A 26,984-nucleotide genomic window follows, 5' to 3' on the forward strand; every position below is an offset into this window, starting at 1 on the left:
CTTGAACAGCCTCGTACATCGAGTAACAGTTCAACAAAACGGACGTTAGCTGCAGCAAGGATTGTTGTAGGTATTCAATCTTCTCGGGAGTTGGACTACCTAAATCAACACTGGCTGACTTTTCAGCACCAAACACGAAAGGCTTGTTGCTGTTTGAATTCGAAATTTTACCTGAAAGGACACTAGCATATGAAATGCCTACTGGTGCCTGAACAGGATTATTTGTTTTCAAATTGTTGTTTTCTAAATTTGAATTATTACCTACAGACACACTAGCTACAGAAAAAGCTGGTGATGCCTGAACAGTATTGAAAGTCTTTTAATTACCCACATTAATATTATTGACAACAGATTGTTTTGAATACCTACGTTGTCTTGAGGAAATAATTTTCGACCTAACAGGACAATCAAAGAAATTTGTTTTGTGTTTACCTCCACAATTTACACATTTTAAATTATTAGTGGTCCCTTTCACAGGACAGATGACCTTTGTGTGGGAAGAGTAACCACAAATCATGCATTTTGTTGCCATATGGCAGTTACGAGTTCCATGACCATAAGCTTGATATTATGGCGTGATATTATGGGTACATCCATGTCTCTTGAAATTCTCCCATATACTCGCACATTGAATAAAACACGTGCTTTTTCTAAAAATTTTAAATAACTTACTTTGGTAGGATCAAAATGTACCAAGTAATTTTCCTGGTGTATTCCAGTATTGTTAAATTTTGCGTTTGATTTACGTTTCATCAAAATTACTTGGTTGGGGGAAAAACCTGTAATAGATGTTTATGGCCTTCAAAAGATTCGGCCACAAAACGAATTTCGCCTCGGCGGCCAATTTGAAAATTAACTTTCACATCAGAAAGAAATGATGAAAGTTCCGAACATAAAGCTTTAAAATTTGCAACTATTACCACAATCGGTGGAAATTTAGCTTTCTGCATACCGGCATTATGCTCAGAATGAGTAGCTTCAAATTCCTTATCCCCTATAGTAGAAAGAATTTAATACCTATTGCTTTCTGAATCACTCGGAGGAGAAGCCTCACGTTTCCTCGTAGCCGCATCAAAGCGAGCTTTTTTGGTACGTCCTGGCATTTCAGGACAAAATTCACTTCACTTTCACTTTTCACAAATTTTGTCAACACAAATTTTCATATTAATCACTCGTTAAGCGTTAAAAACAAATTCAATACTTTGCGATTTAACAGATACTCTTTAAAAAAGATTACCTGGTGAAAGCGGAAAATTTCCAATATCTCTCGGTAGTCTAAGACACGCCTCGAGCTGTTGGTAAAATGCGACCGTTCTGCAAGGCAGTTCAAGTCGTACTGTGGGTTTGTAATAGTATATATGCTGTTAACTTTATTTTCTTAATTTATCTGCTTTTACGATTTGAAGAAAAGGGGACCAGAAAAAAAAAAACTGAAAAGGCTTGGGTTTGCCTGTGGACTGTAGAGCTCGTTATCGGGAATTATAGTGTTATAGGATCTCTCTCGTAGTTCTGGTTCGTTACCGTAGTTTGAGCTCTACGACAAAACCTGTGTTGACCAGTGTAATTAAGTTAAGAGATATATACAACAAAACAAACAGATAAACGTGAATCATCCTGCGTTGTATGCAAATGGCAATTCGCAATGACCAGAAAATTAATAGAGTAGCGGGGTGTCACAATTGTAACAACACTAATGGCGCTTCTTAGCTACCCGAAATCATTTATTTGAAGTAGTTAATGTTACCACTTGCTAAAAAAACTGCGGATAGAAAATGTCGGAGAAATGTTTCATTTTCTCTTCCAAACCGTAGTCTACGAGACTCCTCCTTCACTGAGAGTTTCGTCCCGTTTTCAGCCCTGAATTTGAAGCATTTGCAAATGGACAATCTTCGGCTTTTTCAAAGCCGTTACCGAAGCGCCATCGGCCGCAGTTCTCTAGGTCGTCTGACATTACTTACTTACTTACTTTTATGGCAACAGATCGTTGAGATCCTATGCCGAATCCAGAAACCGTTTCCACAAAACTCGGTCTTGGGCCGCTACTCTCCAATCACCCCTTACACCCGCTACTCTGGCATCCTCGTCGACAGCACACATCCAGCGCGTGCCTCGAAGTCATCGGCCTCTATCCGGTTCCCTGCTAATTATTATCTTTGCCGGTCGCTCATCCGCCATCCGTGCTACGTGGCCAGCCCACTGTAACCTGCCGTGTTTCATCAGCTTGACAACACCAGCGTGTTTGATCGCAGGATTCTACGTTCGAAGACCCCAAGCGCTCGTCGATCGGCCTCCTTCCACGTCCACGATTCATGTCCGTAGAGCGCCACCGGGAGGATCAGATTTCTATAGAGCGCAAATTTCGTACGGATCTGTAGGCTCACGGGACCTAAGCTGGCTACGCAATCTGTAATAAGCCCTATTCGCTGCCGCAATCCGCCTCTTCACCTCGCGGCTCACCTCGTTGTCACCTGTCACGAGAGTACCAAGATGAACAAATTCGTCGACCACTTCGAAAGTATCCCCATCCATCTCTAGCAGCACCAACACCCGCAGAACTACCACGCTCTCTGCCAGCCACTATGTACTTCGTTCGCAGTGTTGATGGTGAGTCCAATTCTCTCAGCCTCCCTTTTGAGAGCCTCAACTGCTCTACGGTTAACACCAATTATATCAATGTCGTCCGCGAAGCCCAAAGGCATGTGAGACTTAGTGATGGTGCCGCTCCTCTGCTCACCTGCCCTTCGTATTGCACCTTCCAAAGTTATGTCGAACAGCAAGTTCGAGAGCCCGTCATCTTGCTTCAGACCATCCAGCGTCACAAACGCGTCCGAAAGTTCGTCCGCTGTCCTGACGCATGATGTGAAACCGTCATCGAAAACCGCACTGGTATTCTCCAACAGAGGCTTCCTGCAACGGCCTTAGTCGCTGCAACAGGATACGGGAGAGAATTTTGTAAGCGGAATTGAGGAGGGTTATGCCTCGATAATTACTACAGTCGAGCCAATGTCCCTTCTTGTAGATAGGGCATATGAGTATTTCCAACCAATCCGTAGGTAGTTGTTCCTCAGACCATACCCTTAGGATAATCTGGTGAATTACAGTACCCAGCCGCTCGCTCCTGACTTCGAAAAGTTTAGTCGGTAAGCCGTCCTTCCCAGCGGCTTTGTGGTTCTTTAGCTCTTTGCAAGCATTCTTCACCTCGTCCAATGTTAGTGGGTCCACAGCTTGTCCGTCCTCCCCAATTTGTATCCTGTTCCCCTCGACAACTCTCCTACCTTCCTCACCGTTCAACACCACTTCAAAATGTTTCTTCCAACGCCTGGCCACCTGCGATTTATCGGTAATCAGGTCCCCCTGATCTTTTCGGCAGCATGGATGTGCTCCAACTTCACGTTCAGGTCCACTCCAGCTGATAACTTCTGGATGTCCAGACGTATATTCCTCGCCGATCTCGATTTAAATACGTTGGACAACCGGGCGCGAATGTTGCCTACCACGAGATAGTGATCCGAGTCGATGTTTGGCCCTCGAAAAGACCGCACATCTATGATGTCTGAAAAGTGCCGGCCGTCGATCAGCATGTGGTCGATCTGGGAGCAAGCCTCTCCATTAGGGTGTCTCCAGATGTGCTTCAGAATGTTCAGATGTGCAAAATGGGACTGGCTTGTTAGGCCAGCATCGTACCTCGAGACCATCTGGGAGCATTAATAGAGCCGATCCCCTCTCTAAATCTCCCAGATGGTCTCGAGGCACGATGCTGGTCTAACAAGCCAGTCGTCGTAGGTTCGAGAGAGACTGTTAGTGTCAATAGATTGTACCCCGCAATTGTCCTGTATACTGAACAGTCGGCTGCGAAGTCTGTGTATAAATAAACATGAGATCAAGTTCCGAATCGGAATGTAGCACCAAGGCTTGGCTTTGCTTTTTACTCTATCTAAACTAGGAGAAAGGCGAAAAGTTCATTTTTTATATATAATTTTTTACAAGAAATAGTGTTGACATGTCGCCCTTTGTAACAGAACGATAAACAATTAAATTATTACAAACTGGTCCCTATAAAAAACACCTTTGATAAGGTGCAGAATCTATTACAGTTAGGGTATTCGACATACAACTGAAGCTTGTGTTTCCCATGTAGAACCAAATGCAGTTTGTTGCGGTTATGAATATTACGTTATTATCACCAATTATGAACATTCCCATAATTAGAGTAGTGACATGAATCTTTTATGGCTCCCACCTCAGTCAACCGATTGATGAACCCGGTAGCATAAAGGTTAAACTAATTGAAGCACTAGAATGAAATGTTGCGAAAACGGTTTCTCGCAGATGGAGGCCGTTCCTAAATCACGTGGCGGTTCTTGAATCACGAACTCGGCGAGTAATTACTCTGCCGCACTTTGATGCACTTCTGCATTCACTAGGAGCAACATAATTTTTAGGAATGGTTGGAAAGCTATAATCATTTTTGGGCAGCATTCTCAAGTTTTAGGGCACCATTTTTTCGCTTTTGTCCACCAGTGTTATTTTAATGTTACTTCATTTATAAAATCTTGGAAACGGATTTAAATCACACATTATCACGCTTTCAACAACGTTCAAACTTAAACTATCAAACACTTTCTAGTTATTTACAGTTTTGGTAAAAATTTTTACAGCAATTTTAATGCAGTTTTTTTCTAGAAAAATATTTAATCATGAATCATTTTCTAATATAACCTCTTTAACGATGAAGTAACTCTATGGTCTTCTTCGTTGGTTTCCTTTATTAGACACCTTTTTTTGACCACGTAATATAAGAACAACCCCTTAGGAAAATACCTTCGCAGCCCATCGTCGGTGTCGACCGCGTTAAGTGATATTGTAACAATATTATCGTCCACTGCAGCTGGCTAGATAAGTTACTACGTGCACAGTATTTGTTGCACTGCACCGACTGCAGAGGCGATACAATGCAACAGTATGCAGCGTCATATGGCGTCGGATGGCACTACTCTGCCCGAAGTCTACCAAACAGATTAATGCTCATCAAACCAAGCCACCAAGTATGTAACAGAAAAAGAACAAATTACCCCGCGAATAGGAGATTTATGTTTCTTTTGCGTGTAACATTGTCGGTGCTAGCAGGGAACGACTAGGACAACGACGCAAACGAAGCTGATCCATAAATTTGCCGGCACATGTGGAACTTAGATCGATCGGGTTTTTCAAATCAACTGCACTAAAACGATAATTTCACTCAAAAGAATTGTATTGAATTATTGGTACTGAAAAAAAAGAGTTTAGAATTGGAAACACAATATGATTTTTATAATCCTGGACAATCTAACATGCACTTAGCACTGTAATAGAGAAACATTGTTCCTGAAACAAGAGCTTCTACACAGCTTGGAAGCACGTCTAGGAAGATGCAATCGTGCCATCCTGCAGCAATTCTGCGTACCCGTAAAATGTATCAACTGATTGTGACTTTTAATTGGATTTATTCCCATAAGATATTAATTCTATTGAAATTTGGGAGGTATTCAAATCTAGCAATGCAGTAGGTTTTACATGCTTTACTCGATGATGAAATTCCAACAGGAAAATAATGCATTCGATTCTGCCTAGATATGATTGCATTTTCATTTCCATGTTCTCCGATACAAGACTACGGGGAAAGTTTTCTTCCGTCGCATGGTCGTTGATTTACGAGCGTAGTTTTTCCCTCACCGTCTCAGATACCTTCGCAAAGTGAGCCCTCCGTTTCGGTTAAGAGAAATTAAGGCAGCACGTCTGCACTGGCAATTCATAGGCTACAGAATGCGTCGAATGCGACGGCGATGGAAGAAACGGGAGAACGATAAATAAATTGCTATAAGTTTGGTTCGGGTGGTGGAAAACCAATCCTTCCGGGTGCATTCCTCATGTTACGCTCCGTTCGAGGTTTGTTGCTGTGGTAGAACCCAGTGGAAATGCCGGCTGTAAGGAGGGTTGGTTCAGTATTGTTATGTTACATTGATATTTATTGGCGTTGTTAAAAGTGGAGCTTAAATTAACAGGACATATTCATATTTGCACCCGCAATCGAGAGTGGGTCGATGGTAAAAAATAAATGGATAAAATCTCGGTAATAAATTTTAATGTATAAATGAAACATAGCGGAAGATTCATACGCGGTAATTTACACCTCAATAATAGCACACTTATTTTTCTCTGTGGTAGTTACCAAAATGCCATAAATCAGTGAGTTCTATCATATGCAATAATGCTTCGATTCCAGTTATAAAGTTTAAAAAGTACTATAGATTCGTGGAGCCGTATTGTAAAATTAACCACGCGTCATTATTCTATGTAAAATTACGCCTCTTGATTAGCATAAACAGCTAATTACAAGGTTCCCAGTTACGGAAAGATTTTATTATGTCAGCTTCAACCCGATGCGAATTGAAATACAATGTGTCTCACTGCGAGAGCTGTATAAACACGAAATGATTAGGCTCCTCTCCTCTGCTCCACTCTACAGGCGAAATCGTGAGCAAGAACTAGAAACAGTCGGATATAAACTGATTAACACTGGTCGTGAGCGTATTAGACATAAATTAGAAATGATGTCGAGTGTCGCGATAGGACAATAAATTACCAACAAGCGCAGTGGAGTAATGCCAGATTATTTTATTAAAAAAGTAGCTTTAAAAGATTTGTTGCTTTTCATTCAGCTGAAAATACCGGAAACATTGTAGTTCCTTAACAGCGAATGTACCATGCACGAGCGTGTATCGTGATGGTTCCGACTTCCGGAGTTTCGGAGGATAGGAGGAATAATTGATTAATGTTGTTTATTATGAAAGGCTTTCATCGTTTGATTGCTTTGATTTGATAAATAGTATACTTTGAATGCAAATTAATCACGTATGTACTAGTTACTTTGAACTGCTATTGAAGTTTGATCCGAAACAAAGAGTCTTGTTTCCGAGATTAATTATACGAAAGTTGAATGATAACGGAACTATCAGTATTATGCACTTCACTCAATAATAGGCACGCAATAGTTATACTGGTTGATTAGATGATCTGTAATTTCTGCTTTACTTTTTTTACGGATTGTTTTCATGTTCAAGAAAGACTATAATTTCATTGAGAGTGAATACCAACCAAATTAGTTTTCAAGCATGACAAATTTTTCCGTGTACCTAATGTTTCCAATTGCGTTTATTAAAGGTGGCGGGGAAATCTGCAAACAGACACCTGAGAAGAGAACTCAGGGTGTGGGGATGAAACTAGGGGAGAGATGCTGGGGTAGTTACACTCCCCCAGGCACCTACTGATCCCTGTCCCGACCCACTAAAACCCCTCCAGTCTCCAGCCCTGGTCTTCCCGGAACGACGGTTAAGTATTACGTCGGGAAGTGGCTTTTGTGCGTGATGCACCCTCTTTACTCTTATAACCTCCTTGCTAACTACCTGGAGACTGGTAGTTAGCTACCGCTGGTGTGTTGATGGTTGACCCGCTACACACGTTTCAGCTCCAGGACAACCTGAGAGGCGTTCCAGATGTCGGGGGCGTCGCACATCCTCCAGACTAGATCATGTCGCTCCTCGCTTTTACGAAACGGGGGCATACGAAAAAGACATGCTCAGCAGTCTCCTCATTTTCCACGCACTCGGGACACATGGGGGACCCCGCGTGACCGAACCTGTGCAGATATTGCCTGAAACAACCATGGCTTGACTGGATTTGTGTCAGGTGGAAGTTCCCTTCACCATGTTGCTCCCGACCCAGCCGGATATCTCCGGTATGAGTCGGTGCGTCCATCCGCCCTTTGTGGAGTTGGACCATTCCCGCTGCCAGCGGAGCATCGAGAATGACCTTCTGGTACCTCGTATGCCCCTTGTGTCACGTTGGTCGAAACACTCTCTGTCCTTCTTGATGGCGATGCTGATAGGCATCATGCCGGACAAGACACAGATTGCATCGTATGACACCGTGCGATACGCACTCGCAACTCTTAGGTACATGAGCCTGTAGGTACTTTCCAGTTTACGACGGTAACTGTTAGTACCTAGCGCTCTGGACCACACTAGCCCACCATACCTAAGTATGGACGAAACCACGCTGGCAAGAAGTCTTCGCTTGCTGCCATAAACCGCTGAGCTATTGGACATCATACGAGATAGTGCTGCAATAGCCGAAGAGGCCCTCTTACAGGCATAGTCGACGTGACTCCTGAACGTGAGCTTGTCGTCCACCATAACCCCCAAGAGCTTCAGGGATCGCTTCGAGGTGATGGTGCAGTCTCCAACTCTGACCACCGCCTGTTGCTCCAATTTACGGTTGTTCACAACCGTGACCTCCGTCTTATGATGCGCGAGCTCCAGTTTCCTGGAGCGCATCCAGTCCTCGACCTTGCGTAACAGTGCGCGGCCGTCAACTCGACCTCATCGATAGACTCGCCGTAAACCTCCAGCGTTATGTCGTCTGCAAAGCCGACGATCACAACCCCCACAGGGAACTTGAGTTTCAACACTCCGTCATACATGACATTCCACAACACCGGACCCAGGATTGAACCTTGCGGAACTCCTGCGGTAATTGGGACGCACTTCCGACCCTCCTCCGAGTCGTAAACAAGTACTCGATTCTGGAAATATTTTTCCAGAATTTTGTACAGCGACACCGGTATATGGATGCTCCTGAGCGCGAGCGCTATGGAGTCCCAACTGGCACTATTGAACGCATTTCTCACATCGAGCGTGACGATTGCGCAGTAGCGTATTCCCCTTCTCTTGCGCTGGATTGCTACCTCCGCCGTCTTGACGACGGAAGAGATTGCATCCAGCGTGGACCTGCCCTTCCGGAAGCCGAACTGGATACTTGCCAGACCGTGTACACCCTCCGTGTACCTCACCAGTCTGTTGAGGATAATCCTCTCAAGCACCTTGCTCGCGGTGTCCAGCAGGCAGATAGGCCTTTATGCCGATGGGTCCCCTGGCGGTTTCCCAACCTTCGGCAATAAGACCATTCTCTGCCGCTTCCACCTGTCCGGAAAGAGACAGTCATCCAGGCACCTCTGCATGACTGCCCTGAACAGCCCGGGGGCCGTTTTTATCGCCAGCCTGATCGCCAGGTTAGGGATACCATCCGGTTCTGGTGCCTTGCTCACCTTTAGGGACTAGGCGATCACGATGAGTTCCTCATTCGTAACCCTTGCCTCCTCCTTGGCTCGTGGCGCGGAAAGAGTCCCTCGATGATTCCCTCCAGCAACGCTGGTGATCGCTCTGCAGGCGCCAGCGCGCCTTCAGTCTTGGCCATTACGATCCTGTAGGTGTCACCCCACGGATTTGTATTGGCACTCGCACATAGCCTATCGAAGCAGGCCCTCTTGCTGGCCTTTATCGCACTCTTTAGCATCGATCTTGCCGAACTGAATGCTGCGCGGCGCTCTGTCCTCTCTTCTTCGTTTCGCGCACGCTACATCCTTCGTCTTGCACGAAGGCACGCACTGCGAAGGTCGGCTATCGCGTCTGTCCACCAGTAAACCGGGGGCTTCCCATTCCTAGGTTGGCGAGACCTAGGCATGGTGGCGTCGCACGCCCGCGATAGCATAGCAACTAGCTGGTCAGCAGTCGGGCGAAGCCAACTACCCCCCTCGCGCTCCCTTCTCAATGCCTCTTCGAATACCTCGGCATCAAAGTGCGATGTCTTCCACCCGCGAACGGTCGGAGTGTTGGCTCTAGCCGTCGCTTGCCGCCTCTCGTTGTTGTCTACACTATAACAGACCGGCTGGTGGTCGCTATTAGTGTAGCCATCGTCTACCCTCCAGTTCTTGATCAGACCTGGGCTGGAGAACGTCACGTCGATGATCGACTCCGCACCATTTCTGCTAAATGTACTTTTGTTCCCAACGTTGGCCAGATCTAGGTTGAGCTTTGCCAAAGCCTCCAACAGGAACTGGCCCCTCTGGTTCGTGAAGCGACTTCCCCACTCAACAGCCCAAGCGTTGAAGTCGCCCGCCACCACCAACGGCGTTAGGCCCGTTAGCTCCATGGATAGGAGGTCGACCATCTTGGTGAACTTTTCGGTAGACTAACGTGGCGGAGGATAGCAACTGCAGTAGAACACTCCGTTTACCTTAACAACTACGTACCCTTCTTCTGAGGTTGAGACAACCTCCTGAACCGGGAACTTGCTCGTCGTACATATGGCCGCCATACTGGACTCATCCGCAACCCAGTTACCGTTTCCGGGAGGGATGCGGTAGGGGTCCGATATGATGGCGATGTCCGACAACGACTCAGTGGCTGCTTGGTGTAGCAGCTGCTGAGCCGCGAAGCAATGGTTCAGGTTCAGTTGCGTCACCCTTACGTCCGTGGTTTCGCAGCCGGCTTACCGGCTGGGCACCTGGGGCTTCCCATAAAGTGTTTGGCGTCCCGTTTCCCGGAACATACCATGCACTTAGGAGACTCCCCACAGTCCTTTGCTTTATGGCCTGCACCTCCACATTGCCTGCACAAATGGCTTCTATCGGGCCCTTGCAGGTCCAGGACTTATGTCCGCCCTCGAAGCACCGGAAGCAAATGTCTGGTGCTGTAGTGTGCCCAGAGAACATACAGACCAGCCGACCTTCAACTTGCCCTCTTTCAGGGCCAGGTTAGCCTCCGCCGATGGTAGTTTGGGTCCCCGCCGGACCTTTGCGGAGGCGGATTGACTCCTTAGCCACCTCCACACCGCACTTTGCTTTGAGGGCTTGTGCAATGTCGCACCCCTCAGTGATTTCGTCCAGGTTTTTAAGCTGGAGAGTTACTTCTTAGGTGAGTGTCCGCACTTGCACCTCCTTCCCTAGGACCTTTTCAGCTACCGTTTTGTAGGTAGCCCCCTTGTTCTTGGCGTCCTTCCGGAGCTCAAGTATCATCTCGCCAGTGCGAGATCGGCTGATACTCACATCCGCCCCAAGATCCTTGAGCTGGGTTTCCCCCCTCATCTTCTTCAAGACTTCTGAGTACTTCGACCCATCTGTATTGAGTATGAGGGGATCACCCCTACTCCGCGCGTTTTTGACCTTTTTTGGTCCTCTGGCCGATCCGCCATCTTGGCGCGTCGCACCTTTCCGACGCTTCCTACCCTCTACGGTAGTCCAAGGTTTGCCCGTAGCCTCCACCTGTGCGGTGGACCTTGAACCGTGTGTTCTCCCGTGGGAGTAGCACGACCAATCGTTTCTTGGTGTTCCTGCCTCGTTCGCTTAGCGACCTGCCCCGTGGAGCAGACCGATGCGAAAGAGGGGGCGTCTGTCTGCACCTCTTTAGATGCAGTCGCCCTCCCGGTCCTGGCCGCTTTCTCGGCCGCCTTCACCCGAGCTACGAGTTCTTCATGCTCCTTTCTGGCTTCATCAATGGTGCTCCGAAGCAGGAGGAGGCTCTGCTTCAGGTCGCCAGCGATATTTCGCCTGTTCACCGCGAACTCGATTATGGCATCGAGTTGTTCAGACAGCGGCGCCACTCTTGGCCGCGTGTCCATACACCTTTCGACTTCATCAATCGCGTCAGTTTATCCGAGAATGATTTTTCAAGCTGCCGTGAAGGCGATGCAGATGTGGTGTGTAGACACGTACCTAGTATTCACGACATTTCTGTAGATCTGTTGGTGATTGAGCTCGAAATACTCTACCGGTACGAAGGATTTACTTTTCCGCGATCGCGGCTGGCAGAAGGGCCAGTGAGCTTACCTAATGGGAACTTAAGCAAATAAAACGATTACTTCAATATAAATTTATTGCGCTCACCTTGGGTGATCAAACTTAACTGATAAATTATTTGCATGTTGGCTTAGATATATTTCTGATGGCCAAGATTGGCTTATTGGTGATCGTGATATCCTCTCTAATTTCTCATTTGCTGCTATCTTGTGTGTATATTTTTAGTACAATTTGTATGTGTAATAATTGGCGTGTGTAGATTTTTGAAATTAGGCTAAGCGAAATTAATTTAAGTAAACTTATAATTAGATCTTGGTTGATTAGGTTATGATGCTTATTTTAAGATAAATTTATAAGTTTAAATTTGAATCATGATTTGATCGTATACAGTTGGATTGAAACAGATATGGTCTGTGGGTTCGTGGTGGCGTGGTGGCGCGAGCCCCTAAAAGGCCCGCCTAAGATCCAGTTACACACACGGCGTGATGACGCCTTCTCCATACAAAATAGAAGGCGTGATGGCGATCACTGCCCCTCCTGGTTAAAAGTAATAGACGACGTAACAGCATCTGCAAGAGTACTTTATAGGCGGCAATGATAAACAAGATGCTGCGGTAGTTGCGGCACTCCAGTTTGTTGCCCAATATGTAGATAGGGCAGATGGTTTTTCTAACCACTCGTATGGTAACTTTCCTTTCTCCCAAATCGTTGAAAAACTCAATGCAGCGCGCTAATCAGCGCCTCTCTATCAAAGCAAAGCAAAGCCTTGGTGCTACATTCCGATTCGGAACTAGATCTTCTGTTTATTATACACAGACTTCGCAGCCAACTGTTTGATGTACAGGACAATTGCGGGGCTAGCACTACGATCCTACTGACACTAACAGTCTCTCCCGAACCGAGACTCGAACCTACGACGACTGGCCTGTTAGATCAGCATCGTACCTCGAGACCTCCTGGGAGATTATCATAATCAGCGCTTCTCTACCATGCTTAAAAAACTCGACAATTCGTCTTTGTCGGTAGCTTTGTTGTTCTTCAGCTCCCCTATCATACAACAAACTTCATGAAAATTGGGGGCAGGTACTCTGTCATCTGCTTTTGGTGCTCCTAGGGTAGTTCCTGTTTCGCTTCTGCCCGAAGTACTCCTTCCAACTGTCAACCACCTCGCTGGCATTCGTAAGAAGGTTACCACGTATCCACGTCGTTGCACATTTCGTCCTGCGGAACATATCCTCTGCAAGACTGGTTAAACTTTTCATAGAACTTTCGCGTATCACTGGCACAAGGCAGTTGATCGAGCGCTCATTTCAAGATGGCTTGACAAAGTATTTTTTTTTAATTCTTTTAGCACCAATATTTATTGGTTAATTTGTGGTTTCGAAATCCAATTTGTGGTAATTTGTGGTTGAGTAATTTTTGAGAAATTTTCAGAAAACTGAGTCAAGCCATCTCTAAAAATGATTTCGCTTCAAATGAATCGGACAACGATGATATATACATCAATCGAAAGCTCTTAATTTGTGGTTCACGTAAATGTAGTTTTTGTAGGCATACTTCATATTAAAATAATCAAAAAAACTATTATATAAATTTTTGAACATTGTTTACCTCTTGTTGTCAACACCGACCGTACGCGGCGCTGGTATCAAGGACCATCAAGAGCTAAGAGATCTAGAGCATATCGAAAACCGGTAAATCTTTGTTTGAATTCTATTATCTACCTGCGCCATTTGCACGTAACATTTTCCAATTCGTCATTTTTGTGTAGTGAGTATTTTTAGAGTAACGTAAAACAGATGATTTTTTCTCAGAAAGCTTTCGTGTAGCGATAAGTATGGTGAACCTAGAGATGCTCAGAGGGAGAGATATGCGGTGAGCCAAACGAACCGTCAAAATTGGAGCCAAACGAACAAGAACGGGAACACCACATTGAGAAGTATTGCAATCAGGTACAAACAAGAACGTGTTTATTTCTATACGATTTTTTGTTCTATTTCCAATGAATGAATTAAGAATGCTGTGAGTGATTTTTACCCGGAGTTCAACAAACCTTGTGTATAGGTAACAAAATAAGTGAAGGTGTATAAAATTAAACATAAACATAAAATATATCCCCTTAACAGTTTTTGCGAAGCACTTCACTATTCTTAAGGACTTTCACCGTCACCACCGATTATACAAGTCGAATGTTAGTCAACATTGCGCTTTGAGAAGAGATCTGGCACCTCTGACATATGAAACCCAGTTGCCGAATTGGCGATTTTTTTTACCGCGAATCTCTTCCTCTGAGTATTTCTAGGTGAAACAGTATGTAAACAGCAGGGATACTATATGTGCAGATATGCTGCGAAATGCAAATGTTTGATCAATTAGCAGATATTTGTAGTTGACAAGCTTCCGTGTATTTTACGTAAATTTCCTCAAAATAAGTGAAGTTTTACGTAGACATGCGAGCGTAATTTTCTCGATCTTCGGTCGAATCATTTCCGGAAATGTAGTTTTGCCGTTTACCGATTGTTTGCAAAAAAAAACCTAAATTAATACACCTAGGGGTGTGATCTGGTCTTTCTCATACAAAATCTATTATATGTTAAAATCTATTAGCACATACGTTTTAACTCTTGGAATAAATTACAGCCTGATAATAATAAAGAACAATTTTTTGTTTCAATAAATATAATAATATTTTGGTAACCAACTACCCAACTGTATTCGACTGTTGGGTATTTCAGAAACCGGAATGATGCCTGAAGGTCGGGAATGGGCCTTAGAACTGTAGGGAACGGTTGAAACGCATGGTAAATGCCCAAAGGTGTGAGTCCTGACTAGAATTAAAATTCGATATTTTCTCGTCTCAGGAATATGCTTGTTGTGAACGCCCCTCGTCAGTGAGCGCACCTTGAAACCTACATGCCGACTGATAACGACTGATCTGTCGTTGGTTACTGAATTGAGGGAAGCAGATCGAACCTAACGATAAAAACTTCTTTTTGCTTGGAGATCGCCGAGGAGTGCGCACGCGTAAAATTATATATCTGTACGACTCATAATTAAGCCAAACGTGTTAATTGTTCATTTGTTAACCTTGAACTCGTAGAGTAAGCTAAACTAAAACTTGATCTAAATTTAAATAAACTGGAAATTTGTTTGTAGGTAAAATTAGTTATTAAATAAAATTATTGTATTCCGAGTAAAGCGAGCCAGAAAGTTACAAAACGTAAGCTCAATTAAACCTTATATTATATCCTATACTATACCCTGATAATTTGCAGGAAACTTTAACTTGGATGATAACCAATTGTAAAATTTCGGAACTCGCTTTCTTTACGTTGCAAAGGCAACAATGCTACTACAACTACCCCCTGAATAATAAAACAAAAAAGCTTTCAACGGCAGCGACAACTGTATGTCGTATATATGAACGACTGTCGATATGTTCTAGATAACCCACTAGCACTAACAGCGGCAGGTGCCAGTACTACGCTCATCCAACGCCGCGTACGGTCGGTGTTGACAACAAGAGGTAAACAATGTTCAAAAATTTGAATAATAGTTTTTTAATTATTTTAATATGAAGTATGTCTACAAAAACTACATTTTCGTGAACCACAAATTAAGAGCTTTCGATTGATGTATATATCATCGTTGTCCGATTCATTTGAAGCGAAATGATTTTCAGAGATGGCTTGACTCAGTTTTCTGAAAATTTCTAAGAAACGACTCAACCACAAATTACCACAAATTGGATTTCGAAACAACAAATTAACCACTAAATATTAGTGCTAAAAGAATTAAGAAAAAATACTTTGTCAAGCCATCTTGAAATGAGCTAATCGAGCTTCTCTTGTTCACGATCCTCTTGCTGGTGAATTCTCGTCTGACTGTTCTGACTGTTTGTACATGGCCTTGTTTTTCCTTGTCAACTTGCTTAGGTATATCACTCAGGTCCAGTTCTTCTCATTCACTACTGCCTCGAATTCCCCTTCATATCAGTCATTACTGCCGATCGGTGCCTCCATGTGGGCGATTCTAGCACCAGCCGTCACACACTGTTCAAAGCTGCAAAAACGCGATCAAAATTATTTTTATCCAAAGAACATGAATTTAGAGCGATAGTGTCTTCAGAAAAGTTGTTTAATTAATTTAGGAGCTATATTACACCAATTTGTAAAAACCGAAGCAATATTCGACGCTTCTTTCTGAGAAAATGTGATGGAGTTCTAGAATTCTATGCCTACGCTCCGATGTGTCTAGAACGTAACTATAAATGCACGAAAATCGGAAGTATTTCAGACAGTTAGGTCGCAGTATGGGTATTAAAGTTAGCCAAATATAATAGACTCGTTCGGAAGGATAGTACAACACTCGGGAAGCTTTCCCGCTTTAACAAAATGACGCTACTAATCTCATCGAATATTTAGTATAGTATTGGGACACAATACAGCAATGAATGTATTTAACTCCATCAATGTGTTTGGGATTCTTGCAATCTATAACAGCAATTGGGACCAGCTGGCAAAGACAACCATTCCTGTTGCAATGTCGCTTCTACCCAATTATCTTAAAGCACACAAAAATAGCCTGTTCCATTTATGAATCATTTTATTTCGCATAATGTTTTGCGAGTGTCGAGCGAGTCTTTGTTGATGCACTCTTATCAGGTTTGAAGAAGCCAAAAAAAACGACGCATGGACTGTTTACACGCAACAGCTGCCAGTTGTGAGAGTGACGTAGCTATGAGTAATAAAATTTATGGGGTAACCGCTTCTATATTCATCTCAATATACAATATCGCACGCTTAGCCTTGGGGCTAATAGCGGTTTCGATCAACTAGATTAGTTGAGAGAATTCGTTATCAATATTGTTTTTGGCACATTTTGCATGTGTAGGATAAGTACAACGATACACCGTGCCCCAGTGCTAAGTCGAGAAAATTTCCAGCTCGGAAAGATCCTCGACTCGATCGGGAATCGAACCCGATATCACAGCCGTGTGGGAGAGCTAGCCGACCGACATCGCTAACCACAGAACCACGGGGACCAAATATTCATCTCAGTACCTATATTCATCTCATCACGCGTTTTTTATCAATTTATCGTCAAATTTTACCATATTTTCAACGTTGAACTTTCAGCCACTAGAGAAAATCGAGAAGCAAATAGATTTACTTTCGAAAATTTGTAGCAATTTGACGGTAAATTGAACAAATGAGAGAAATAAGATGAATATAGGTGCACCAAGCTGCTGAGATGAATAATGGAGCTATTACCCTACCTATATTTAAAAATGTTTAATTCTATTTTTATTCGACACTTCTGTGAAAAGAATTTAAAACAGCTCCAAAACACACATTCATTGAAGGTATTAAAATTTGATTGAAACGACTAAGTGTTCATAGATATTTGAAAAACTCCTAATAAGTATGAATAGTTGCAGTCATTTTGAATTCAACAGTAAAAAATTTGAAACAAAAATCAGACTTAAAGTAATAATAAGTAGATATAAAAATTATAGAAATAATTATTGTATCAGTCACACAAACATTTTTATTTGCTAGTTTTGTTGTTAATTTTTTTTTGCGCGACTAAAGCGTTGAATCCCAATGGCCCCTCCTTGCAGCGATTGTATCCTTCGATGCCTAATTCATCTGCGTATACGAAGGATTCTATCTCTGTCTTACAGTGTAATTTTAGAAGTATTTTACCAAAAATTTGATTCATTTAAAGTTTTAATCAATAGAAACAAATGCGATGCATTTTCCCTTTGTGAAACTTGGCTTACTTCAAATATTGATCTCAACTTCCATGATTTTAATATTATTCGCCTTGATCGAGACACCCCATATGGAGGAGTACTTCTAGGGATTAAAAAGTGCTATTCTTTCTATCGTATTAACCTCCCCTCGATTCCAGGCATCGAAGTTGTCTCATGTCAAATGACAATACAAGGTAAAGAGCTTTGTATTGCCCCAATATATATTCCTCCCAGAGCACAGGTTGGGCAACGGTTGCTCTTTGATTTAATAGAACTTCTTCCCTCGCCACGTTTGATTTTGAGAGACTTCAACTCTCATGGTGTGGCTTGGGGTTTCCCCCTACAATGATAACCGCTCCGCTTTAATCTATAACCTTTGCGATGACTTCGACATGACTATTTTGAACAACGGTGAAATGACACGTATCCCGAAACCTCCAGCGCGCCCAAGCGCTTTGGATCTATCCTTATGTTCGACGTCGCTACGGTTGGATTGCACATGGAAGGTAATCCTCGATCCCCACGGTAGCGACCATTTGCCTATTCTTATTTCAATTACGAACGGGTCAACCCGCATGCGACCAATTGACATTCCGTATGACCTCACACGGAATGTCGATTGGAAGTTATACGAGGAAATGATTTCAAAAGCGGTCGAGTCGATTCAACATCATCCACCACTTGAAGAATACAACCTCCTCGCGGGCTTAATCCTCGACGCCGCGTTGCAAGCCCAAACGAAGAAATATCCCGGCGTAACGATCAAAGAGCGGCCTCCAACTCCGTGATGGGACAAAGAGTGCTCCGATGTCTACACGCAAAGATCCGACGCGTTTTTGGCCTTCCAGAAGGGAGGTATACCCGACGACTATATACGGTTAATACCAAGCTTAAAAGCCTGGCTAAAGCAAAGAAACGCGGATATTGGCGTCGGTTCGTGAACGAGACGTGGAGGGAGACATCGATGAGCACTCTTTGGAACACAGCCCGAAGAATGCGGAATCGCGTAACGGTCAACGAAAGCGAGGAGTCTTCAAGTCGGTGGATATTTGATTTTGCCAGGAAAGTATGTCCGGACTCTGTTCCTGAGCAAAACTTTGTTCGCGATACGTCTCCGGGTCACGACGCGATAGAATCACCTTTTACGATGGCAGAATTTTCAGTTGCCCTCCTGTCCTGTAACAATAACGCGCCTGGGTTAGATAGAATCAAATTCAACTTGTTGAAGAATCTACCCGGCAATGCCAAGAGGCGCTTGTTGAGCTTGTTCAATAAGTTCCTGGAGCGAAACATTGTACCGCAGGATTGGAGGCAAGTGAAGGTGATCGCCATCCAAAAACCAGGGAAACCAGCTAGTAGTTTTTTCTAGGAAGCATGAACCTGCTCAGCTCCAAACACAATTAATGGGAAAAACGATTTCTCAGGTTTTGGTACACAAATTTCTTGGTGTCTGGTTCGACTCTAAAGGCACCTGGGGTTGTCAGGTATCTGATAAAAAAATGTCAACAAAGAGTGAATTTTCTTCGTACAATAACCGCACAATGGTGGGGAGCCCATCCAGGAGACCTTATAAGGCTTTACCAAACAACGATATTGTCTGTCATTGAGTACGGATGTTTCTGCTTCCGGTCCGCAGCAAACACACATTTGATCAAACTGGAGCGAATACAATATCGTTGTTTGCGTATCGCCTTGGGTTGCATGCAGTCGACCCATACGATGAGTTTGGAGGTCTTAGCTGGAGTACTACCATTGAAAAACCGTTTCTGGAGCCTATCTTCTCGCATTCTTATCAAATGTGAGGTCTTAAACCGTCCTGTGATTGAAAATTTTGAAAGGTTAATCGAACTTAATTCTCAAACCCGTTTTATGACATTGTATTTCAATCACATTTCCCAAAACATTAACCCTTCCTCGAATATTCCAAATCGTGTCAACTTATCAAATACTTCGGATTCTACTGTGTTTTTCGATACATCCATGATAGAAGAAACTCGTGGAATCCCGGATCATTTACGCGTGCAGCAGATCCCTAAAATTTTTTTCCAATAAATATCGAAACATCAACTGCGACAATATGTTCTACACTGACGGATCACTTCTTGATGGGTCCACTGCCTTCGGTATTTTCAATAACAATTTAACCGTCTCCCATAAGCTCGATAATCCTGCTTCTGTTTACGTCGCAGAATTGGCTGCAATTAAGTACACCCTAGGGATTATCGAAAAAATGCCCACGGACCATTATTCCATCTTTACGGACAGTCTCAGTTCTATTGAGGCTCTCCGATCGATGAAAGATGCTAAGCACTCTCCGTATTTCCTGGAGAAAATACGGGAACATCTGAGTGCTTTATCCGAAAAATCGTATCAGATTACCTTAGCGTGGGTCCCTTCTCACTGCTCGATACCGGGCAATGAGAAAGCGGACTCTTTGGCTAAGGTGGGCGCAACAAACGGTGGAATTTATGAAAGACCAATTGCCTTTAATGAATTTTTCTCATTTGTACGTCAGAATACGTACATCAGTTGGCAAAATGCTGGGACCAGAGGGGAACTGGGAAGGTGGTTACATTCCATAATCCCCAAGGTGTCGACGAATCCGTGGTTCAAGGGGTTGGATGTAGGTCGGGATTTCATTTGCGTGATGTCCCGGCTTCTGTCCAATCACTATAGATTTGACGCGCATCTCCGTCGTGTTGGGCTCGGAGAGAGTGGTGTCTGTGCCTGTGGTGAGGGTTATCCCGACATAGAGCACGTTGTTTGGTCATGCCCTGTACACCGTGACGCCAGGTCTAAATTAATAGCTTCCCTGCAGGCCGAAGGTAGGCAGTCGGCTGTTCCTGTTCGTGATGTCTTGGCGAGCCGTGACCTATCCTACATGTCCCTTATATACATTTTCCTGAAATCCATCCACGCCCCAGTTTAGTCCTATCCCCTTTCGCCTACATCCAACCTAACGACAAGAACACGTTAAGACCCCGGATCCGGAAACAGCGATCAGACCCGCACGACACTCTCAAGGCCCGAGGGAGACAACCCAATATGCCAGTCCATAATATCTTGGCCCAGCAGCGGAACAAATTAAATATGCTGCTTACCTATGGCAATGAAAACCATCATACAGTAAACCAGTGCTTTTAATGCAAAATATTATAGCTTTAAGTTAGATTTAGTTTCAGCTCGTAGTCGGCAGCGAGGATAAAAAATTTGCTTTTGGTTATTGAGATACTTTAGAAAGCAAGCTACCAGATATGATTGGCGCCGTTAAACATTAAATTGTATTTGTGCCGTGTCAAATAAATTATAGATGAACAAAAAAAAAATAAAGCGTTGAATCAAAATCGGTGGATGTGGAAAAAGCTGTGGCGAAGAAGCGAAAACTGACACTTTTGAGGTCGGAGAATACTCTTTGAAGTGCTGAGATTTTCTATACTGGATACATTTTATGAAAGGGAAAATAAAACCGCCAGAGATGCTACATCAGATTTCAAACGGTAATGAGTGTTTAACCACACAATAGAGTGAAGTGATCTATATGCTATTGGATAGATGAAACGCAGAACATTTTCGTGATATGGTAGTGACGTAGACCTTCAACACTTTCGAGTGGAATTATCTCACGTATCTGTGACGACACCATTTTCTTCTGGCCTTGCGTCAGCGATAAGCTTGATTTTTGGTTGAACGAATACGTCACTAAGCAAAATCACCACATATGGTGTGATAAGCAGCCATATGCTTTATTAAAAAGCTTAGAATTCGGCAACACTAGGTCGGTGTGTTAGATTGAAATAAAATGATAGTAGGTTTTAATTAGGTTGACGTCCACTGGAGTGTGTGATGCAAAGTGTTGAGGTCATTTCATTTCAGTGTGTTTCGTGGTTTCTCAGCTTGCAGCGAAACATACAATTAAACATAAAATGATAGCTTCACCCAGAGTTTTCCCCCACCGGCTTGGGTCACAAAGTCATAAACGAAAGCTGAAATTCATTCTGTTTAATTTGATTGTTTCTTTGGCCGACGCTGTCTAGTATGCTGTCTAGTGCCGGTTGACGCACCATTCTGAGGGGGTTGGAAATAATTTAATAGTTTCATTTTATGCATGTTTGGTCGACTGGAGCGCTGTTAATCCAGGATGCTTTTGTGTCTATATTCCAGGCGACTCAATCTACACCGGAGGTTCACCCGCTGGTGAGGACCCGACAAACCACGACCACTACGAAGAACACCAGCGATGAGGTAGTACGAACGAGAATACAGGAAGTATTCAAGCGACCAGGTTACAACAACCCTGACCCGGACCCGGAGGATTATGCTGATGAAACAGTATCCGATGTTGCAACCAGATCTGTAAGCTTATGTGTTTAATACGTAAAAAAAGTGTTTATATTTTTTCTTACTTATTTTTACCGCCTCACCAGGACAGCCCGGGTAGGAATCGAAGGCTGCGACCAATCGGTAAGGACTTTGATCCGGGTCAGTCAATGGTGATAAAGCATCCAAATGGAACGATTTCATATGTGTTTCCCGAGTCCATCTCCCCAGCACTGACCACCCGGACGGAGAAGCCAAACAATGACGTGACGTACCGAAGTAGGCGTTGTTTAAACACACCATGCAGTACGAACAAGTGTCACGTAAAAATCAAGTTGTTGAGTATCGAGTGTTTCTGGACGTACACTGTTTCTCACGAATCTCAATATCATCTTCTAAAATATGTGAATTCCTAATAGTTTGTAAAAATAATTGTTGGTTATCATCTTTGCGTCCATAGAACACAAACAGATACTTAGCAATTTAACACTCATCTATCTGTTACATGACAAACTATTACTTTTTGCTTGACCGGTGGTTTCCATGTCTGATTGTAGCTTCCATCGCCGATGACAACAAGATTATATTCCCCGACGATGCTCCACCAGGCTATCCGACGGAGGAGATCAATGCGATCATCGCAAAATATGGCCAACAGTACAACGAAATATTCGGCGAGGAGGTACTGACCAATGACAAACTGTTACCCCGGTTTGATTTTTCGGACGAAGAATTTTTGTGCGCCAGTGTTGAAAAGTTGACGTATCCCAAGTCAGGAACCACTCCGGAGAACACAGTAAAGTTGATTGCTAACACCGATAAATACATACAGGGGGTGCGAATTGAGACCTGCAGGTAAGGGTACTTTGAATAGCTTCAATTTAAAAAAAAAAAATATGTAGACTAATGATAAGTCATAAGAGTTTGAAGGTAATTTTATTGCGGTAAAACTTGATTTATCTCTGGGATCTCTTTGATGATCGTGATATCATGCGCCAATTGAGAAAACACACCACCCGAGTGACGTCCGAGGTGTGGATGTTGTACAGGAGTGGACCCAATATGCTACCTTGGGGCACTCCTAAATCGATGTCGAACTGCTCTGAACACACATTGTGCAAGAAGACCCGGAAAGCTCTGTCCGAGAAAAAGCTTTTAATAATCATATACAGCTTGCAGCTTGTAGTTTAGGCCATCGTGCCACACATTGTGAAAAACCTTTCCAATGTTTACGAGCGCCGTTGCTGTCGTCTAGGACACTGACTTGTTCCACTGAATGATGTTGGTAATTCGATTGAGTTTATGGATGCGGAACTCAAATTGTTCCTAAAGGAGGACACCATTCTTTCTGGTGAATGAAAGCAGACTGCTCCGAATTATCATGTCAAACTGTTTGGAGAGGACTGATAGGAAACTGATGAAGCGGTCGTTCTTAAGAATGGAAGGATCTTTCCCTGGTTTGGGAAAAGGGGAATAAGCCAAGCTCCCAGCATCGGTTGAAAACACGTACTACAAAAGCAAATTAACCATGCTTCAAGTACTTGAGCTCGAGGTTGAATGTGTTGTCATATTTTTTGATCTCCTCGCTAGACCAATAAGCTCGTTTGCCGTGACTCTTGCTTCCTCCGGGCCCAAACATTCTAAATTGTCGACAATGGCAACTTCCTCAGAAACAGCCAGCTCGAAAGTGGCGTCTTGAGTTTGAAAGAACCTGGCGGAGCTTCTGGCCAAACTCGTGGTTTCACATACATTAAACTCGCTCCTGGACCTGGACCTGGACCTTGGAAAGTCGGATGCTCATGGACTTTTTGGATCGGTCATCAGCTCGTACGAGTGTTGATGGATATAACGCAACCTGACGATGTTTAGTGGTGCGGTTAATATGAAGGGCGATACTCAGTTGAGTTTGCTATACAAGGACTGCAGTGTCACAAGCGACGGCAGTGCATGTTGAAGGGTGTCCAACTCTTGGCCGATCTCCCCTGGAGTGTTTAAGGAGCGGTCGATGTTAATATTCTTGTCGACCATTCACTGGACCCAAACTCAGTTGGCACGATGGTAGTTTCGCTGAGGATGACTGACCAGCGTCACAGTAGAGGCTCAGCTTCACAAGGTAGTGGTACGACAATAGATCCTCGAACACGACTAAACCTCGGAGAGGGCCATGTTGGTCAGGAATATGTCCATAACGAAGTGATCTCCGGACCAGGAGATTCCGGAGGAGCGCTCAGATGCCAAAATGTTTTAGTGCCCAGTTACAAGGTCTTCCGCCAGGATAATGCCGTTTCTGTTTTGGTACCGATTACCTTACACCATAATCCGAGCGTTCAGGTCCCCCGCCTTCCGCCAAGTCGGCTAGGCCGATCGGTAATTGAGCAGCGGTACCGTTTCGGGTGGTGGTTTGCTTGGAATAGTACGCTGCAATGAGAAGGCGACGCTTGCCGTTGCACCTCACCGTGACAGTAACTCCTCCTGCCCTTACACCGATCCTATCTAGTCGTACCAAATAAAAGCCAGGAAGCGAGATGGTAACTTCCGTTATGACGGTAATATTGACTTCCTTCTCGCCAAGAAATCAAGGAGCTTATCTTGGTTGTTCCTGATAGAACAAGTGTTCCAATTTGCGATAACGTAAAGCGTAGGATCCATGTTTACAGATTAGGACGACGATTGCTGCAAGTTCCTCGGTAGATAGTGGAGGATTGTCTACAGAAGAACCAGTAGAAGGTCCCAGTGATAGCACCAGCGTAAGATAGTCCGAGGCTCAGGATAAATCCTTTGCTTGATTGTTCAGCGGATGATTGCTATTCAGGAGCAGAAGCGGTTACAGCGCAAGAACCATAGTCTGGGTCCGGTTCGAGGGGAACTGATCTGGTGTGTTTGCTGGGGGGCTTTCAGTTATGTCCATTCTGGTTGGCTGTTGAAGCTTTCTTGCGAATGCGAATGAACTCCACACGTTTCGGGTAGCTGCGGCTAGGGAATCGATGATTTTGGCCACAGTTCGCGCATTTTGGCTCGGTGCCATCAGGATGTAGGCGATGCCTCAGCAAACCTGTTGCTGCGTGGTACCCTTTTGCAGTTTAGTGTACCACATCCGAGCCACTGTAATACGTGACAATGTTGAGGACGATACAGTTTCCACCGGATAAAGGTGTGAAATATATGCATGACGTTACGCAGTTTTTTTAGTGAAATGCACCCAGAACAGCTCATCTCGATAGAGGTCGTTCTTGATGAATCACTGTCGATGTGCTGAAAGCTGGCAAACCCCGCAGTACCACTTTCAGTGTCTTCGTTTATGGACTGTCGCGTGTGTAGTATGGCACCCTGTGCGTTGCGAGTAGGTCGCTCACTTTATGGTACTCCTCCAAGTTTGAGCACAGGATTTTGATGCCCTTACTACATTTTTTGTAGATCGGATCCAGCGAAAACTCCGCCTGGTGCTTTGGCAGGTCACATACGAAAATTAATAACGGGAGGATTCGCTCTTACCTAGCGACGGACTCGCTGTTTCCATTTTCTACTGGCACCAGCGCAAACTTATTGTTTTGCAGCAGCCGATTCGACACTGAGTCCGATAAATCTGAAGCTCTTGGATATCCATCGTCTTCTTCACCTGGTGGAAGCCGTCGAACGACTGCTCCATGCAATCACTGTTTGTGATATCTTCAAGTGGTACTGGCAGGAGTGGCTTGAAGCCGCCACTCCAACTGGCAGAGCTAAATGCCCACAAGAGTTGGCGAGTGGAGATCGTCGAGGACATGCAGTATGATTGTGACCACTGACAGCACTCATCAGCTCTGGTACAGGAGACTGCCTAGGGGTGGTGTGAGCCAGACACTGGGCCGTTGATTCTTTGCAAAATCCACAAGTGCCCGCAAGTATCTCTGACGGAGTGAGTAGTGCCGCTCCCATCAACTAAACACACTTACTCGCCTTTGGGGCTAGTGCTAATAAAGTCCCAATTGTGGCAACTGAAAGTAGGAAACGGATATGAGTCGGAGTTCGTAAAGGTATCACGATCTCAATGAGGTATACACAGGTGAGGATGAAAAAGACATTTGTCTGTATTAGAAGTAAAAAAAAGAGAAACAGAAGCACGTGTTTGGATTGTGACGTAGATCTCGGTCAACGAGCAAATGCCATTTGAAACAGTATTCTGCATTGTTTAACGACGCAGGTAGGCATTTATAGCGTGAAACAATGTTTTTGGAGCTCTACGTCATCACTGTTAACATAAAAGAAGCCCTTTAAACCCGAGACTCAAACCATCTCCGTACCTTTCCGTGTTCCATTGCCACGTCCTTGGGTTGGTACCTGAATCGAGCTCCCTTAGTAAAGTCGTATGACAATGGCTTAGAACGGCGAGGTGGTACCCGGTGCAGGGGTCTCCGTCTCACAAAACCTGACAGGCATTCAGTATGTTCAGGGTCCATTGCCCGGTGGGAATCAGGCAAGAGTAGGATCAGATGGTTGTTCCTAACTTACGCCCGTCGGGGGCGCCAAAGTTGTCCATAAGGCACTAGTGCAACCTACACTAGCCATGACCTTAATGCTTTGATGAAGACCACCATGGGGCCACATAGGTGACCATCATGGACAAGGATAGCGGCTGGAAGGGGAACCCATTAAAAAAGAATTATAAGCTCGAACAAAAAACCGACGGCGAGGGTAAAGAGATTACCGAATCCCTTTGTGCTTGGAATCATCCAGCGGTCTCCACAGAAAAGGGCAGAGATGGAGGCGAAACTCTGAGGACGAAAAAACGGCAGATACGTCTGCGTCCACATCGGGGATATCGGTAGATGGTACCTTGCTAGTCAAGACCGCGAAAAAGTGCATGGGCATGTGCAGAGTGGCTGCACTGTCCGATCAACTCGACGCCATAATCGAGTTCCTAGCGAACAGGCGGCGACTTGAAGCAAAACCTCTTCCTGCTTCGAAATACCACCGATGAGGTCAGAAAAGAGCAAGAGGAACTCTGAGCTCGAGTGGAGGCAGCCAAGAAGCAGATCAGGACCAGGAGAGCGACTGCATCCAAAAGTGCGCAGACAGACGCTCAATCGTTCGCAGAGGTCTGCTATATGTGGCAGGTTGCGAATGAGGCATTCCCCGGAGTAAGCCGCCTTCGGGAACACAAAGAAACGGTTGTGCAACCGATTCAAAGTCCACCGAGAAACCGGCCGTAGTGAACGTTGCGGGCCAAGATGACGGAGCGACCAGGAGACTAAAGAAAGT

The 26,984-nt window shown here is 44.4% G+C and overlaps 1 protein-coding gene across 4 annotated transcripts in view; it reads left to right on the top strand.

Moving 5' to 3' along the window:
* LOC129717891 (uncharacterized) overlaps positions 1-26,984 on the top strand; it is a 76,806-nt gene that overhangs the window by 42,779 nt on the left and 7,043 nt on the right. For 2 of the 4 annotated variants that reach the window (XM_055668153.1, XM_055668155.1), the window contains exons 2-4: positions 21,591-21,782; positions 21,854-22,052; positions 22,304-22,601. In XM_055668153.1, the coding sequence (XP_055524128.1) occupies positions 21,591-21,782; positions 21,854-22,052; positions 22,304-22,601 (689 nt within the window). The remainder of the gene's footprint in view (positions 1-21,590; positions 21,783-21,853; positions 22,053-22,303; positions 22,602-26,984) is intronic. The other 2 variants (XM_055668156.1, XM_055668154.1) reach the window with 2 other exon arrangements.

Source organism: Wyeomyia smithii, chromosome 1 (genome assembly GCF_029784165.1).
Source record: "Wyeomyia smithii strain HCP4-BCI-WySm-NY-G18 chromosome 1, ASM2978416v1, whole genome shotgun sequence".
NCBI classification, from domain to species: Eukaryota; Metazoa; Arthropoda; class Insecta; order Diptera; family Culicidae; genus Wyeomyia; species Wyeomyia smithii.